This window comes from Leptinotarsa decemlineata, unplaced genomic scaffold (assembly GCF_025532065.1).
Source record: "Leptinotarsa decemlineata unplaced genomic scaffold, Ldec_3_MD MMD2_tig00026328_RagTag_RagTag, whole genome shotgun sequence".
NCBI classification, from domain to species: domain Eukaryota; kingdom Metazoa; phylum Arthropoda; class Insecta; order Coleoptera; family Chrysomelidae; genus Leptinotarsa; species Leptinotarsa decemlineata.
In genome coordinates, this window is record NW_027412688.1 from 25,037 (window position 1) to 43,845 (window position 18,809).

The following is an 18,809-nucleotide window of genomic DNA, read 5'->3' on the forward strand; positions in this document are numbered from 1 at the left end:
CCCTCCCCCTCCTCCCTTCCCCCTCCTCCTCCCTCCTTCCTCCTCCTCCCCCTCCTCCCTTCCCCCTCCTCCTCCCTCCTTCCTCCTCCTCCCCCTCCTTCCTCCTCCCCCTCCTTCCTCCCTCCTTCTCCCCCCTACCCTCCTCCCTCCTCCCCCTACCCTCCTCCACTTCTCCCCCTACCCTCCTCCCTCCTCCCCCTACCCTCCTCCCCTTCTCCCCCTACCCTCCTCCCTCCTCCCCCTACCCTCCTCCCCTTCTCCCCCCTACCCTCCTCCCTCCTCCCCTACCCTCCTCCCCCTTCTCCCCCCTACCCTCCTCCCTCCTTCCCCCACTCAACTCTCCCTCCCTCCTCCTCATCCCTCCCTCCCTCCCTCCTCCTCATCCCTCCCTCCTCCCCCTCTTCTCCTCCCCCTCTTCTCCTCCCCTATCCCTCCTCCTCACCTCTCTCCTCCTCCCCTCCGAGAAATTCCGAAAACAAATATGGTTAGGTTAGGTTACGTTAGGTTTGGTTAGGTTAGGTTAGGTTATGTTTGGTTAGGGTAGGTTAGGTTTTGTCAGGTTATGTTTGGTTAGGGTAGGTTATGTTTGGTCAGGTTATGTTAGGTTAGGTTAGGTTAGGTTAGATTAGGTTAGGTTAGTTAGGTTATGTTTGGTTAGGTTTGGTTATGTTTGGTTAGGTTAGGTTAGGTTTGGTTAGGTTAAGTTAGGAATATATATAGTTAAATTGCGGCAACGCTGTATACTAGATGTCACGTCGATATAAAAAAAAATCATCTATTTCGAAACTGCCAAAAGTCTAAAAATGTATTATATGCATGGCGGCGGCAACACTGTACGCTGGACGTCACGCGATCCGTATATCAGGATTGGCTGGTTTCTAGCGACGGGATACCTACTTGGGTTTTCGGGTATACTCGGATATGCTCGGATATACTCAAATCCACTGAGTTAGCGTTCTCGATATGTAAGAAGGACAACTCAATAATTCAGTCTTTTCACTACTAGATGGCGCCACTGTACATAATACTTCAGTCTTTTAATGTAGATTCCCCTTTTTACCTCTGTTAACCCACCCAGGGCCCCATTATCCCCAACTTTCCAGAATGTTTATCGGGTTGTTGAAAAATATTACAAGTCCAAAGCCAACCCAAAGAAGGTTAAGCCAAGTGGTCCAACCTAAAGATAGAATAAAAATCCAACCCAAGAGGGTCAACCTAAGAGAGCCAACCTAAGGCCAACCCAACGACTAATCAGACCCTCTGGAATCGTTTGCGATACGATTTGATCGTTGAACCGCAAAAATTCAACATTTTACCAAAAGTAATTCTCGAAAATGGCACACCTGCCCACAAAACGTTTATCGTTGTGTATCTCTTTTACATAGCCCCGTACAAGTCTTTGATAAAAATGCCTGGGTGCTGTTAACCTAACCTAACGACACTGTGCCCGTCTATCCTACACGGTCCTTCAGGAAGAAATATAAATGTTCACAGGAGTCATAATTTTTTATTCATTTCAATTCAAGACATGGCATAAGTACACTAGTACCTACATGCTAGGAATCTACGATATCACATACATTTATCAAATATAAGGAAATATACTTTGGAATGCACAATAATGCACATGTATATTGTCTACAGATGCCTGTGCACAACTTTTTTTCCTATATTCGGACAATGGTTGGTTATAAAAATAATATCATTAGAGGAGTCACTTTTATAATAGAGTGGGAGTAATGCAAGAAATACTTTGGAAGTATTTTAGATGAAATTAACTTTTGAAAGATACCAAATTAAACGTACACAATATAATTCTATAGGAACTGAAAATTAAAATGTTTTAAATTTTTATATAAATCTGAATTATAGTTGTACCCTTTTATGACATATTTATAGCTGAATACTTTAATCCAATGAGTTTTATTATCAATCAGAAAACTATTTTTTGTGATAAATACTTAATAAAATATATGACTATATAAATATATGAATAATTCATTCAAACTCTTTCTCGCATTAAACCAACTCTATCATTGCACAAGCATTCTAACTTTTTATTTTCAAACCACTCGCAGGCAACAAACGTTATTGTTCTAAAGACATATGGCTCTGTATAAATTAATACTTGAAGAGAACAAGCTAAAGTAGAGAAGAAAAATGATTTTCATCGTCAAGTTCAAGTTGGACTAATATTTCTCATCACGAATATTGGAACTCCAGTTGTTCTGAAATTCAAAATCTTAACTCAGTTTAAACTTCATTTGTATAGATATTACACATTTATATTTTCAAAGGTCCCCATGTCCTTTTTTTAAGAATCTGGTGCTCAACTTATCAGTTTTCTAATTTATTATGAAATCATTAAAAATACATTTTTAATGTATTACATGAAATATTGATAACAACAATTTTTAGTAATCCACTTTAGAAAATATTACACCAGACATCATACTCAAAAATATCATTATTTGAATGGATTTTTTTGAGACAAGAAGGATTTCATGAATATTCAAGAGAGGGCAGGTATATTCATTCTTTGCAAAGATTTAATGAGTTTTTTGTTAAAATCAACAGCCAATAAATAAGAAAAATAAATAATTTTTGGTAACATGTGCTTATAGTCTAAGAGCTCACAATGAAAATAATGATATGATGCAACAAATGAAACTCTCCTTATTACTTGAAAAGCAATCATACAAATTCATTCATGGAGAATAAAGCGCCACCTAGCCAGTTCAGCTGAATACATTTCCACAGACTTCAAGTCAGGAATTGAAAATTTTCCGATGTCAGTGAAGTTGTATTTTATAAAAATTTGTTCAATGACAAAGAAAAACTTTGAATTTTTTCAAAAATATTATTTATCACCCAATGAAACCATATTTTTTTAATACAGATATGGATTTTGACGTATTGGCCATCTATTTTTGAATTCTTCATCAATCAAGTGACTACTTTTCCAAGTTTTATATTTTGTCAAAATATCAATTTTTTTTTAATGGCTTCCAAGTTTTGCTGTGATCTCCAAACGTTTCAAGTGCAACTGTGGCAGTCATCTTCAGTGGCTTTGTCGTTGTCAACTGAAACTCACGTCAAAAAGAGTACTTCGACCACGCCACTGAACACTTTATGAATTGAATAAAAACACTTTTGTCTAATTACCATTAATTAATTTCATTTATACGACTGGTTTCGAGTTCAAACCCCCCATATCAAGTATAAAACTGAAATGTGAACTTTGAAAACTCGGTTATATCGTGAGTTTTTAGGTAAGAAGGAAGGACAGGTAGTTGAACGAACCAGGGTGCCAACTTTAAAATTCAACACTGAAGATAATAGGGGTTGTTGAACTTATAAATTCAATAGTGGAGACTTACATAAATCGAGTTGCTCGTTTAGGGGCATATATTTCTGATTTTTAATTGATTTGTTAATTTCTATGGCTTCCAACAAATTTATTTTATCCCTTCATTACATATGTGTAGGATTTTGAGGTAATCTTTACTTATCTTGTGTTTTGATTCTTGAAGATGTTTATACATTGTAGATTTTTTGTCCAAATAGACGTGTTCACGGACCTTGACGTCAAAATTTCTACCGGTTTGGCTTGCAGAGCAGAGTTCACATTTCAGTTCTATACTTGATAATGGGGTTAACCCGAAACTGGTCGTATAAATAAAATTAACTAGTGGTAATTAGACAAAAGTGTTTTTATTCATTTCATTAAAGTGATCATGAATTACCACAAAATAAACAAGTCATCAATCACACCTATCACGCCACTGAAGATGACTGCCGCAGTTACAGTTGAAACGTTTGGAGATTATAACCAAAGAAGATCACGGCAGAACCCGGAAGCCAATCAAAACATTGACGCCAGCCGTGAAAGCCTACATTCCTATGTCAAATATCTGTTCCCTTAATAGTTGAACGAACGTGACAAGTTTTTTGAAAAATAAAGGTTTCTGCTTCGACAACTTCTAGCAGTATTCTCGTTTTTCAGCCATCCTTTGTCTTCTGATAATTTATATCAATATTTTTAAAGAAACAAAATTGCTAAAACGGTACTTAATGCTAGTCACCCAGTAAGAAGAGTTTTCATATAAAAATGTTCAGTGCATCTTATCTTTTTTATTTTCTCTTGCTAGCTTTCACTTTTATGCAACGCAGTAATCAACTAGTTTTAAATACTTGTACACACTAGACAATCACATGATTATAAAAATTAATGATATAAAACATAAAAAGAATTGTACAATAATAAAAATTATTGTTTTGAAACAGTATTTCAAACATTAATAATAAAAAACATATTTCATAAAAGTATTCAACAACAAATTCGAGAAAAAACGAAACAATTATAAATAGGTTTCCCGATACATGCTATAAAAATTTACATTGATATCTATACAGACTCGTGTATTACAAGTAATACATAATATCATAATCATTCAAATCAATGAAAGTCTACCAATTGAAAATATATTTGATAAACCTCATTCTTTAACGGTTGATATAACAATTTTTCAATAATAAAAATTCCAAATTACAGTTTTGTGTAAAAATTCTGAGTCAATAATATTTTTGGTAAATTTTCGTTATGTGGACACCCGGCGATTTTGAAAAAATTTTTGACTGTACTTACGTATTTTGATGCGTTGATTACGAATCCGAAAGAAAAAAGCGGCGCTCTCCCTTATTTAGAAAGTTACGGCCCTTCAAAGTTCAGAAAAGGGCAAGCAACTTTTCATCCTTCTTTATCACTAAATAAACTATTTAAAAACACAAGCATTTATTCACTAGGTCACCTTTACACCTTATTCCTCCTTCTTTAACACTTTTCACTTCAATAATCAACATGTTTCTTATAAAAAACTTAATTTAAAAACGAATGCTTCTCCTGGTGACTTTATTCTATTTTTAGGTTAGTTACTAGTGACATTTCAGAAAAAAGCGGTTTTTATTTACCGTCGCCTACTATTTCAAATTCGTAATACATCACCAAAAACCAATTTACGATCTAAAGAATGAAGGTAAAAAACATTTGAATTACTTCAAGAATATGGACTGCATCAGTCGTACCAACCATATCATTATTCTTAAAAATGTAAAATACAGTGATATGTAACCAAAAAGCAGCTCCGTACATTTTTTAACATTTTTATAAGAAAAATGTTGATTATTGAAGTGAAAAGTGTTACAGAAGGAGGAATAAGGTGTAAAGGTGACCTAGTGAATAAATGCTTGTGTTTTTAAATAGTTTATTTAGTGAAAAAGAAGGCCGAAAAGTTGCCCTTTTCTGAACTTTGTAGGGCCGTAACTTTTTAAATATAGGAGAGCGCCGCTTTTTTCTTTCGGATTCGTAATCTACGCATCAAAATACGTAAGTACAATCAAAAATTTTTTCAAAATCGCCGAGTGTCCACATAACGAAAATTTACCATCTTTTTATTAAAAAAGGTGTATATGATTCACCACAAAAAATTCATTGACTTGAATAACCATGCTTTTGTTAGATGTAAATGGAGGTTCAACAGAATTTCTATGACATTCAACGTTCAGCTTTGAGAGCTGCATAACAACTTTGACAGACTCTAAGTGGCTTCAGTATGCGTAGACGAGATATTTCACATTCAAACTTGCTGCACTTTGAACAGAATACCTGTCGGCAATTCCTACAATGGTGCTTTCTCTCATATATTGTGAATTTATTGCTGCATCCAGCACAGTAATCCGCCCCTTCGTCTTTCAACCAATGATCGGCAGCTCTTCCCGGGATGTCACAAACACTCCAAGAAAATACTCTACCTCGAGTATCACCCACGTACACGCAACGGTGATCTCTAAAAATAAATGATAATGGAATAATTATACACAGAAACATACCCCCTACAAGACTGAAGTTCAGGAGCTATGTTACCAACATATCCATTAAAATTGTGGCAGAAGGTGCAACTTATATAACACTTTCACAACTAATATAAGAAAAACCTTTAGAGGAACTGATACAAATTTCATTTTTGAAGATATATTCAAGTGATGTTGGTAATTTTATGACAATAGCAAAAAGACCTTAGTCAAAAATCGGTTGAACACATTTCATAGAAATGTATCGGTATCTCAAGAGTGTGCACATTATTCAGATAAATTAATTGATGCTAAAAAATTATTCTACCGAGTACCAGATACGATATGAGACAGAAAAATGACTTTCACTTACATCCCATACTCAGATCACATCACAAAAAATCACCTCTGTATGCAGGGGCATATTTATTAGACTTATTGCCTGAAAGCATGAAATCGGAAACAAAAATAAAAACTTTTAAACATACACTGAAAAAGTTCTTAATCCAAGGAGCATTTTATACTTTAGATGATTTTATTCAAAAGTGTGGCTGATTCATTTTCATCTATGTAGTATGTAGTAGTAGTAGTAGTAGTAGTAGTAGTAGTAGTATATATTTGGTGCTAATACAAAGTTTACACAGGTCATAACGGATATTGCTTATCTATAAATACAAAATATAAAATATTCAGATAACTTGAATGGTTAAATGGACAATTACTATAGATATACATACATTTGTGCAAATAAAACAAACTAACTATGAAATAGAAATATAAAACAAGTTAAAATATATATGATTAAGTGGTATTACATGTCTCGAAAACCATCACTAAAATATTCATCTAAGGAATAAAAAGCTTTTTTAATTAAAAAATTTTTGATTCTGTATTCGAACTTCTTCAAAGGTAGATTTTTGATATTTTGGGGAAGCGAATTATACATTTTTGGAGCATAATAATTTACGCCAGTTCTGGTTCTGTTGACTCTATGGTTCTGGAGATACAGATTTGAATTATTTCGAGTGTTATAACTGTGGATTGCATCATGTGTAGTATAACCTCTTATATGTTTTTTAACATGTAGCAGGCATTGCAATATATATAGTGATGGAAGTGTAAGTATTTTATTATTTATGAAGCTACTTCTACAGTCTTGCCTGTAAGAAAGGTTATCAAGAATCCTAATTGCTCTTCTCTGGATGCCAAATAAATCTGATGCATTGGGCACATGGCCCCAGACAAGTACTGAATACGATATGTGAGATTGAATAATCCCATGGAAAGCTGTTTTCAGAACTGGTTTTGATACCGCTTTTTGTAAGTTCCTCAGGAGATAAGTATTTTTGGATATTTTGACTATAAGTCTATCAATATTTACATTCCAAGTCAATTTGGGGTCAATGTATACACCTAGAAACCTAACATATTCAGGGTTACTGATATCTGGCACTTCGCGCAACGAAAAAATGACTGTTTGGCTCTTATCTTCATTAAGTTTAAGATTATTTACGGCAAACCACTCACTGACATTTGTCAGAGTATCCTCGAATGTAGTAAGCAAAGTATCAATATTATTTCCAGAAATTGATACAGTTGTATCATCAGCAAACAGCACGAAGTTAGCACTTGTGTCACTAAATCTTATATCATTGAAGTAAATCAAGAAAAGGATCGGTCCCAATATCGACCCCTGGGGAACTCCATACTCAATAGGAAGTAAGCTAGTAAATTTGCCATTCAAGTAAACAGCTTGCTGTCTGTCGTCCAGATAGGACTTCATCAGTTTAAGACTGCCTGTAGATAATTTATAATATTGAAGTTGAGAGCAAAACTTTAGGGCAAACACAATCGAACGCCTTACTTAAGTCACAAAAAAATGACATTGTGAATCCACCGGATTCAAAACTATCAGTTATAGTCTCAACAAGTGAATTTATAGCCATTGTTGTTGAGTGCATTATATGTACTGTTTTTAATATGTATCCATCCAATATGTTTAAACTTTTGTGGAAATTGACTATTGTTAATGTGTTTGTACTTGTTGTTTGTCTTTCATTTTTTTTTTTTGACATGTCTCATATTGTAAGAACAACCTAAAGAGACAAATATATTATCTATCTATCTATCTATCTATTACCATGAAAGGCCAGTCTTGAAACAATGGGACATTTTCATCACCTCTCAAGTTATAAAAAAATATCTGTCTCTGAAATTGAGACTGTGTTATTCAATTAGCAGAACAGTTTTACTTACTTTGATACTGCCAAAGCTGTCACAGAAGCAGGTTCGGCATTATCTTTTCTGTCGTAAGCTGTGTGCACGGTGAGTTTACTTCTAGATACCAACTGTCTCTGCCATTTGAAACCTGAAATGTTTAAATAAACCAATACACTGCTTCTAACAAATTTTTGCTTTAGGGTACTCTCGATTGATAGATAATTTATTGATTATGAAGTAATCAATACAAAGCAGGATTATTTACGTTTAGATTTTCCTACTGAAAATAGTTCAATATTGTCAGCCTACATTAATAATTTGTTGAATTTTGGTTAATCTGAAACATACTTTCAGTAGAATCGATTAATGTACCATCAGAATCTTTTCGATTTTGACAGAAAAATATGAAAGTGTGATCAAAAATCGAATGAGCAGAAATGAAATATCCTTACCGGGTCTAAGAGAGTTCAATGGATTAATTGGTTTCTTTTTGGCTTCAGAAATCATAACAAAAGAATCTGTGAGGCTTGTATCTGATTTGCTAATTCTCATTCCTGATCCATCATCCACGTCAATGCTGGCACACTCGGCGCTATTACCGCCTGAATAAAAAAAAATTGAAATTAAATTTTTGTCAACCTCAAAAACAAGAGTTTAATAACAATTTGACATATAGGTATGTAATATCATTAACACTATGATATTTTCACATTTACTAACTTATCGGGGCTTTAAAAAAATATAAAATTTTTTATAGGTGTATGTTTGTAGGTATGTATGTTTGTACACGTTTTTCTCAGAAAGTAATAGTCAGATTATGAATATTTTGTCTACGAAATGGAGCAAGTTTCATGATAATTGGTTCGATAGTTTTCAGATATGGAATAATAAGTATATATAAGTGTGATGACTTGGTTTGTTAATACAAGCTCGTTTACAATGTCAAAAGGAAAAAATCTTAAAACCTTGTTCAGATAGTAGTAGAATTATGAAAAAAAAAATTAAAATGGCCGTTTTCAAACTGGCTTCAGCCGCGGCGAGACAATTGTTTTTCCTACTCCTACCTTCACTTTTTCTGAAACCACCATGCACCCTCGATCTTCTCCGCCTCGCAGGAGCTACAGGAGGTGCACACTCTTCGGTATCACTGCAAGTTTCCTTTTCATCTTGCTGTTCACTTCTCCATTCCTTGGTGCTGCTATCGTTACTTTTTTGCCTATCCACAGAACTTTTAACATTTTCTTCGGATAAACTGCTCTCAGAACCTGATTTCATGAGACTACCTAGAATAGAAAATTCAATGGAAACTTATAATTTGGAAATTTGTGGGAAATATTCTACATGCATATCACAATTTACAGATTTCACCATAGATTACGAGCGGTGGATATTTCTTGTGAAATTCTTTCTTCTACATTAATAGATTATAAAAAGGGTGTTCCAACTGAAACTTGACCACCCATGTTTTCCAAGTTAACCCCCCCTTTTTGATCCAAAATGAAGAGAAATTTAAATTCCTGCAGTTTTTTAACCATTCACTCAATTAAAAAAAAATGTTATAATGAACTGAAACAATAAAATTGCTCACTCATAGATCCAGTACTGGGAACGTTGATTTGCTTGACAAGTCAATGGTGTATGGGAGAAGGTTTAGTTACACTTTCATTACAAGGTTTTGGTGATTTAGACTCTACCACAGGTTTGCAAGAAGTTGTAATGATTCTTTCTTCCTCAGGAACTTGAATATAATCTATTGACCACATCTATAAGTAAATGTTTAATATATCAAGAACTATATTATTTGCCTAAATAATTATTTCTTGTAGCAAAGAAAACATAATATATTTTACAAATTCTCACTCGAGTCACTCCATCAGTTGAACCAGTCATGATTACATTCAAGTGGTCCCATTCGTGAGTTTGTGAAAATGCTACACACAAAATTTGTTGCATTCTATCAGCTCTTCCTACGTATGTGTTTACATTTGATAATTCATCGCCATTTATACTCCAGACATGCAACCTGAAAAAAAGATAAAAATAAAAGGTAGCATTAGAGCAATATTCATTTCAGCAATGATTTTTTTATCCATATTCACACAAATAATCCATACTGTTAAAGAACACAAATGAAAAGTGAAAAAAGCAAAAAAAATATCATAATATTACAAATCGAAAATAAAGAAATTGGAAAAAGAAACTAAAAGAACCTGGAACAGAATAAATAGTGAATCTAATATAGAAAAGGTGAAATCATAATTCAGCACGACATTATTATTTTTGGTTTAGTTAAATAGTATAAACAAGGGTGACAAGTTTTGTGATTTATCAACAACAGTTACCAGCAAATTTATTCTGCTAAAAATTTACAAAAGTGGTAAGTTATGAAAGTATGATGAAGATTCCTATACAAATGCTACTTAGTTAATGCTATCAATCCTATGTAACCGGATTTTCTTGAAGGGACCCAACATCAAAATAACCCTGCATGAAATGAAGTAAAATTGAAATCAGCAGAGTAAACAGAAATTTTAGGTATACACAGAAGTATAGAACTAACCAAGTGGCAGCACAGGTTGCTATGTCTCCAGTTAAATCATTGATTGCGACTGCCGCCACTGGTCCCGCGTGACCTCTGAGCTGCCTGATAAAAACTCCTCGAAACAAGTCCCATATGATCGCCGTGCAATCTCTCGAACCAGATATGATGACGTTGTAAGCCAGACTAGCTGCGAGGCAAGTAATGGCATCAGTATGGGCATACAAATTATGTTTGATGCTCAGATTCTTCTACCTTGATTCATATTCCCACACTGTCACAACCTGTTATTTTGAAATTAAATATTTTCGTAGTCGACACAAATATTTCAGGATTAAACAAAAAAAAACTTCTTCCCGAACTGGTCCTGCTGTAACAATCAACTTGGGAGACGGACAAACGCAAGCTAAAATCTCCCCATTATTTTGTATCACACTTTCGGATACAAAAACAGCTTTGTCACTTTCGTAGTTTCCTATCCTTAATGAATGGTCTGCGAAGCCCCAGGCCACATATTTGTTGAATAAAGGAGGCATCAAGACCTTAGTTTGTTCGACTGCCAGAACAGTTCGTTCTATATGTAATATTTGACCTACAGGGCTCTTCACTTCTGCAATGAAAATCTGAATGAGTATGAAATATTTTTCAACATTTTGTAAAAGTTATGGATAAAATTAGCAGGTGGAAACTCGACAGAAATTATATCAGACATTTTCGATTGTTGCAATTTGTGCATATAATTTTTTTATGTTGATTTGTTTACAAGTGAAAGTATTACAAACTGAAATTTTCATAGAAATTTGAACTTTTTCCACAATGTAATGATATTCATTTTGAAATATATAAATTTACCAACCAAAATAAATATTTTAAATAAGTACGGGTCTGTACAGGTGAACTTGCCGGTAATATCAATAATAATACTTGAAAGTTTTCGCACCGTGCTGTGTTTACAATCTTCAACAAAAACGTCAATTCGGTATATCTTTGAAAGGATACTATATTTTTTTTAACTGAAATTTCCTTTCCTTTCTACCGATCTCATTCAAGATTTCTCAAAACAATACTTTCGGACCAGAGTAATACCACTGAATAAGATGTATTTCTGATCGAAACATCGCTACTCATCATTAGAATATTAAAATACCAATGCAGTGTATCTGAGTTCTATTTTCAGATAGTTCACTGTTATTGAGATGGTTAAAATAGTCATGAAATCGCTTCATCCTTATATTTCTCGTTTAAGTCAGAGATTTAAGTTTAGGAACACTCTGCAATTGTTTCTGATGAATAATTTATCAGTGAATCATCACTTTGTAGATATTGTAACCTTTCGTGTTTTCGAATTGTTTTGTTACTTTTTTCAGATTCCACCATTCCTGAAAAAACTATTATGTCAAAATGACCATTTTTTCTAATAATCACAAAACAATCGGAGATAAAGAATTTTTTTGGTAAATTTTCGTTATGTGGACATCCGGCGATTTTGAAAAAATTTTTGACTGTACTTACGTATTTTGATGCGTAGATTACGAATCCGAAAGAAAAAAGCGGTGCTCTCCCTTATTTAAAAAGTTACGGCCCTTCAAAGTTCAGAAAAGGGCTACTTTTCAGCCTTCTTTTTCACTAAATAAACTATTTAAAAACACAAGCATTTATTCACTAGGTCACTTTTACACCTTATTCCTCCTTCTTTAACACTTTTCACTTCAATAATCAACATTTTTCTTATAAAAATGTGAAAAAATGTACGGAGCTGCTTTTTGTTTACATATCACTGTATTTTACGTTTTTAAGGTTGATGATATGATTGGTACGACTGATGCAGTCAATATTCCTAAAGTAATTCAAATGTTTTTTGCCTTCAATCTTTAGCTCGTAAATTGGTTTTTGGCACTTTTCTTAAAATTACAACAAATGTAGTGAGCTTTTTTTCTTCGGTATTTTCATAATCCGCTTTCTATTGCATCTATACCATAAAGTGTCATAATTTAATTTACACTCTTCATTGCAATTAGTACAACGTATTATTGCTGCAAACACTCTTACTACTAAATTATGAATTTCGTTCAAATTCATTTTGTATTTTTCTTTCACGTCAAACTAAAAATTCAAATCTACGAATTTAAAATAGTAGGTGATGACAAATACCAACCGCTTTTTTCTGAAATGTCACTAGTATCTACCTACAAATATCAGAGTGTCACCAGGAGAAGCATTCGTTTTTTATAAGAAAAATGTTGATTATTGAAGTGAAAAGTGTCAAAGAAGGAGGAATAAGGTGTAAAGGTGACCTAGTGAATAAATGCTTGTTTTTAAATAGTTTATTTGGTGAAAATGAAGGCTGAAAAGTTGCCCTTTTCTGAACTTTGAAGGGCCGTAACTTTTTAAATAAGGGAGAGCGCCGCTTTTTTCTTTCGGATTCGTAATCTACGCATCAAAATACGTAAGTACAGTCAAAAATTTTTTCAAAATCGCCGGGTGTCCACATAACGAAAATTTACCGGATTGTTACCCTCTATCCAGGTGATGTCATACTGACGGGTACTCCTGCTGGAATAGGTATGCATAGAAACCCACCGGAATTTTTGAAAAAAGGGGATATTCTGGAGAGTGAAATCGAACGGATTGGAAGGCTGAAAAACATAATAGTCTGATTTCTTGCAAAAGGAAGACTACAAAGGAAAGCAGAATACCTATAGAATCAGTCCGAAAGACAATATTTACGATTTAGAAGGATATACAAAAGTACAGGGACCTATGACAATAATGTTAAAAACTGCTCTCCAAAAACAAGAACAGGTTTGGTTTTCATTGAATCATAGATGTCAGTTCACTGTTTTATTGTGGGATTAAGATAAATATAGAGTTTGAATAAACTTAAACTCCCGGTTACTTAATCTACTAATTGTTGGATGAAGCTTTTTTGATGTGTGGGATTGATTATATTTGAGAATCTTTCATGTGTATTAAGTTGATACATATTCAGGTTTGAAGGCCGTCATAGCTTGGAACTGCATTTTAATGTTTTGCCAGCACGAGTGGCTATCTTCTTCAGAGGTGTATTCATCTTGATGATTCATAGATCATCAAGATGAATGAACCTTTGAAGAAGCCAGCCACTCGTGCTGGCGAAACGTTAGGATGCAGTTCCAAACTACGATGGCCTTCAGACCCGAATGAAGATTGTAACAATGAAAATCTCGACCGCAAAAGCCTTAACCAATTTTTCACAAATATTGTTGCAACTATTAGATATGTCATATATGTTCAAGTTATATATTATTTCTAGGCTTATTTAATTTATATATTTTCTGCATTGTTCAGTCAGGCTCATGTTCATCTTAAATTTTATCAGGACATGTTATTTCTTGACATAACCTTGTTATTCTAATAAATTGTTATTTCTATAAAAACTTTGTTTGATTTTTCAACTGTAAATGTGAAATTTGAAAAAGATATGGTTATATTGATGAATATGTCAATTTTACTGAAAAAGTTTTTTACACTTATAAAATGTATTTGCAAAAAGAGTGGCTACAACTTATCAAAAACAATAATCACATTTTCAATCGCTTTCCGATTTTAGTAACCTTCTGTTCCAATCATTCACTTTTCTAGATTCAGTATATGTCCAAAGTTTCCCAAAAATTTTGTAAAACTACTTTTTCTTTTATCAATGACGAATTCTTCAGTTGCATTCTATTAAAAATTCTTAATGTTTTCAAACCGGTGTGAAATTTGTTTTCCGTTAACCAGCTGTCATCCATCATGAAAGAAAACCCTCAGAAGTCCAAACTAAACGTTAACGATTCCTAGCACGGGTTGGGTGATACGAAATAATAATAGACCACATCGATCGATATTCGTTTGTTCTATAAGAAACTAGTTCTTTCGCCAGGAAGTAAGCCAAATTTTTTTATTTCCACAAAAAATCGCAGTTCCATAAATGGCTGTGACATCACTGGCATTGAAATATACCCCCTTTCAAATCGAGTTCCAAAATGTTTAAGGTTTTTCAAAAGCAGAAAAAAGTACATGAATGAATATACGACATTACTATTCATTTAGTACTACTCACTCAAATATCTCTTTAACGAAATTTCAAATATAAAGTCGTTGTTTCGTAATATGTGTTGCTTCTCAATTTCATATTAACCATCAAATCAATGTGACAAATTAAATTCTAAAATTTTCACATGTTTTCATCAATGTTGCATATTTTTATGCAACACGTAAAACATCGTGAAGGATCTGACGATATGTGTATGAGTGACGTAATTGCCAAAACGTGTATCTCTTTATCTTTTATTAGTTGTAGGAATCAATGTTCTTCTCTCTTTAGTGACTAGTGACGGAAAACCAGTGATGGTTTTTCGATGTTGACAAGTCACGTCATTGTTGATGTCGTCACGAAGTTATCCGAATTTTGAAAAAACTGCAGAAATGTGAAACTAGCTACTACTTTATATCAGTACTCTTAACGTCTCCTGATGATGCTAACTTGGTTAGCCAAATGCGCTTCGGGTGACAGTATTTTCAATTCTGTTCAGGGACCGGTTTTCAATAGATTCATTTCACACCAGAAATTCAAAATTCTACTTGTCGAGATACTATTAGGTTATTTCAAAAGTTTTATCCATTTTAATGTCGTGTATGTTTTTTAGCTCAATAAACATTTAATTTACAGTGATACGTTGATCAAGTGAGAATTCTGTATTTTACATTGATGTTTCCCCAAATTTAATTTATTTGCCACTTTACAGCTCATTGCTATATGATGTTGAAGAAATTTTCGAACAATTTTTCTATACGAATCCAAATTGAACCAAAGTGCTCCCGAACAGCACGAAAAATAAACTGAGCATTCGGCAATGATAGTATTAATGAACACACTGATTGATGTTGGTTTGCGAAATTTCGTTCTGGAGATCATAGCCACAGCATAGGTAACAATTTTTGTTACCATCACAAACGGGCGTTATTAATTGACTTGTGTTAGATTACAAAAAGTGCATTAATTAAAATGGTGATTCTTTTGATTGAATTGAATAAGTATTCACCAAGATATTTCTATTGAAAACTTTCGAAACAACATACTATAATTTTTACCCAAACTGTTATACCAATACAAGTGGAAAGGTTCGTTGATCGATCAATCGAGCTCAAGTAACCCTACTTCGCATGTTCTAATATCCCGTATATGCCTTATATATCTCGTACATCAAATTTGATCTACAATCTAGGATTTTTATCAAATTAATTTACATTCAAGTCATTGGCTTTTAAAAGTTATGGATTTATACACATTTTGACAGATTAAACTTGATGTATTCCAAATACAACCTTTGAAAATTCAAGTAGAAATGAAACTCTTTCCAAAGTATGATAAAAATTCAAAAAAATCAGAATTGGGTGGAACCTTTCAAATGAAAAACATATTCCATCTGACAAGAATAACGTCACAAATTGTATAAAAGTGAATCGCTCAATTATACATGCCAAGATAACTTTAACATCCACTCTATTGTACAATTACATTTCATAGTTCGGACTTCCATTATCTAACATGATATAAAATGATTTGAAATCCCTGAAAGAATCAATAAAATAAAAAAGATTACCTGAAAAACTACAAGTGTATTAAGCAAAGAAACTGAAATTACAATTAAATAAAATACAAGCAACAATTGAAAATAGAGAAATAAAAAAGAAATAAAAATTGAAAAGTATAAGATTTCAAATCAAGTTACTTCACGACATTTCTATTGTTAGTATCCACAAAAGTCTTCAGCTGATGAACGACTGAATTGTGAAGTAACTTGACTTGAAATCGTCTAATTTTCATTTCTTGGTATTTGTTCAATTTTCAATTGTTGCTTGTATTTTATTTCATTATAATTTCAGTTTTTTTGCTTAATATACTTTTTATTCATCAACAAATTTTTTCAATTTTATTGATTCTTGCAGGAATTTCAAATCATTTTATATCATATTAGACAATGGAAGTCCGAACTAATGACATGCACCATGAAACATTGTCGAACACCTTCAACCAAACTATAGTAAAATCAGTTCATTGAGTTGTGATGTCATTCTTTCCAGGGTACGATATTGCAGTAGATTTTGCTTTTACTAGAACAAAACCATTCACAGTGCAAAGTACAAATTACATACTACTGCTCAGGGGGGAAATAAGGCCTGGGCTTCATTAACGTCAAACTAAATTCTTCTCGAGTGTGATAGGGTTCATAAGGATCTTCAATATAGTATTTTGGTTTACGCCAGTAGGGTCCCACCATTTTGTCTAACATATAACTCTGCTGGGCATTGCAAAAAACATGTTGTTTGAGTCGTCGCTTCCTGGCAGAGGTTTTTCTCCATAAACGTTTGTTACGACCACATCTGGTTCGAATCCATATTCCCCAATTTAGTTGTAGAATCTATTCTTAACAGTCTTCACGGATTTTCGCTTTCCTTTCCTCAATGAGAATTTGGTCATGGTCCTTATTATCGTATCTGTATTTACTGGAGGAAGAGGGTTTAGTAACGAGGGCTTGCTCACTATATATTGATTGAAATGCTGAAGTTCCTAGAGACTGCTGGAACTACAGCGTTTTGTCTGCCTACATTTTGAATTAATGACTTTGAAACTGGACCTATGGACGAAGAAGCCGCCTTGAATGCTGAAAATAATATATTTTTAAACATCACAAACTGATAAATTGACAAATTTTAATTTTTTTGTAAAAAATATGTATATTTTGCAACTATTTTAATCTTCTTATTCTTCTTATTTTCGATTCAATGGCCTCAGCAATTAAGGCTGTCCGGCCAGTTGGTAACGAAACTATTTTAATGAATTGAGTAATTTGACAGATGCAATGTGTGGAAGAAGGACAAAACCATAATGTCGCAAGGATGTCGTATTTCACTAGATCCAGAATTAAATAAATAAATCAGTTGTAAAGATACATTAGAATATCAGAACGACAGTTTCTTTTCTCCCATTTTTGATTGTCTGTGGGGCGTGAGGGATCATCCCGGAAATTGCCTACTTGACAGTGACAGATGTCCAAGATTGATTTTCACCCACCAGTGACGCCTCACAGCGGCAGAATCAGGAATTTGATGATACCATGTACTTTTAAATTTATAAATTTTCATTCCTCATTTGTGACTTGAAGGAAAGAACAATTTGATATTTCAATAAAATCTTCATAAAAATGTGTAGATCAATCATGGACGTTTCTATAAGGTTGAAACTTATTCAATTTGTGAATAGAAAGGTGAAGGATGAGTTGAAAGGTTTCCTTGAAAGTGAAATTGATGTTAACACTCTATTATATATTAGGTTGTTTTTATGTTCATTTTCGCCAAAGTTGATATTTGACTTGGGATAATATATATTTTATGCTGGAAATTGATTGTTTTATTCATTTCTGAATTTGAAATTTTATAATATCTACAGTCTCAATTAATAATTTTAGGATAGTTTTTGGGAAAAAAGCTTTCTGTTTTTCCATCATCATATAAATTGAAAAATGAATTACTTGTGAAGGGGCCTAGGAAAAGAGAGGGAATTGTTTTTGAGCTGGCCGGTTCAATCATCAAACCAAAAAAGTTCATCAAATATTTGGGCGTCTGGCTGGACGACAAGCTCATTTTTAACGAGAACATAAGGAGGGCATGCGAAAAAGCGGACAGACATACAACTGCTCTGTCCAAGCTCTTACCAAATATGAAGGGACCAAGCTCGCAAAAGAGACGCTTGTTGTATGGTGTTGTACAATCCGTCATTTTGTATGCAGCACCTGTGTGGAAAAGCGTTATGAGAGTTGACACTTATAAAAAGAAGGTAATGGCATCTCAGAGGAAAATGCTACTGAGAGTAACGTCAGCCTATAGGACAGTATCAGCAGAGGCCCTCTGTGTGATCGCTGGAATACCCCCATTGACCTCTTTGTGAACGAAAAAGGAAGACTGGATGAGGCAGGAGTCGCGGTCACAACTACTATAAAAGAAAATGAAAGACACAAAACGTTAGAAGCGTGGCAGGGAAAATAGGAGAGAAATGAAGAAAAAGCCCAATTGACAAAGAGGCTGATCCCAAACATCGGAGAGTGGTTGAAGTGCCCGCACAAACAAACGGATTACTTCCTTACTCAGTTCCTAATGGGTCATGGTTCCTTCAGAGTGT

At 33.7% G+C, this 18,809-nt stretch overlaps 1 protein-coding gene across 3 annotated transcripts; it reads right to left on the reverse strand.

The window, feature by feature from the left end:
• Positions 1-1,487: 1,487 nt before the first annotated feature.
• Positions 1,488-12,390, reverse strand: LOC141485575 (WD repeat and FYVE domain-containing protein 3-like). 3 transcript variants are annotated; one of them, XM_074182478.1, is made up of 6 exons: positions 12,122-12,390; positions 9,931-10,093; positions 9,135-9,353; positions 8,523-8,672; positions 8,107-8,218; positions 1,488-5,846 (listed from the first exon to the last, which is right to left on the reverse strand). In XM_074182478.1, the coding sequence occupies exons 3-6, from the start codon at positions 9,343-9,345 to the stop codon at positions 5,555-5,557; spliced, it is 765 nt and encodes a 254-aa protein (XP_074038579.1). In that variant the 5' UTR covers positions 9,346-9,353; positions 9,931-10,093; positions 12,122-12,390; the 3' UTR covers positions 1,488-5,554. The 3 variants fall into 3 exon arrangements, with proteins under 3 accessions (XP_074038579.1, XP_074038578.1, XP_074038577.1); XM_074182477.1 differs by lacking the exon at positions 12,122-12,390 and having other exon boundaries at positions 9,931-10,617; XM_074182476.1 differs by lacking the exons at positions 9,931-10,093; positions 12,122-12,390 and adding an exon at positions 9,659-9,797.
• Between the last annotated feature and the right edge of the window lie 6,419 nt (positions 12,391-18,809).

Coding starts and splice junctions, on each gene's coding strand:
- LOC141485575 (XM_074182476.1), bottom strand. Junction 8,673..9,134: donor TGGTTTCAGAAAAAGTGAAG/GTAGGAGTAGGA, acceptor TTTTTTATTCAG/GCGGTAATAGCGCCGAGTGT. Junction 8,219..8,522: donor ATTGAACTCTCTTAGACCCG/GTAAGGATATTT, acceptor TAAACATTTCAG/GTTTCAAATGGCAGAGACAG.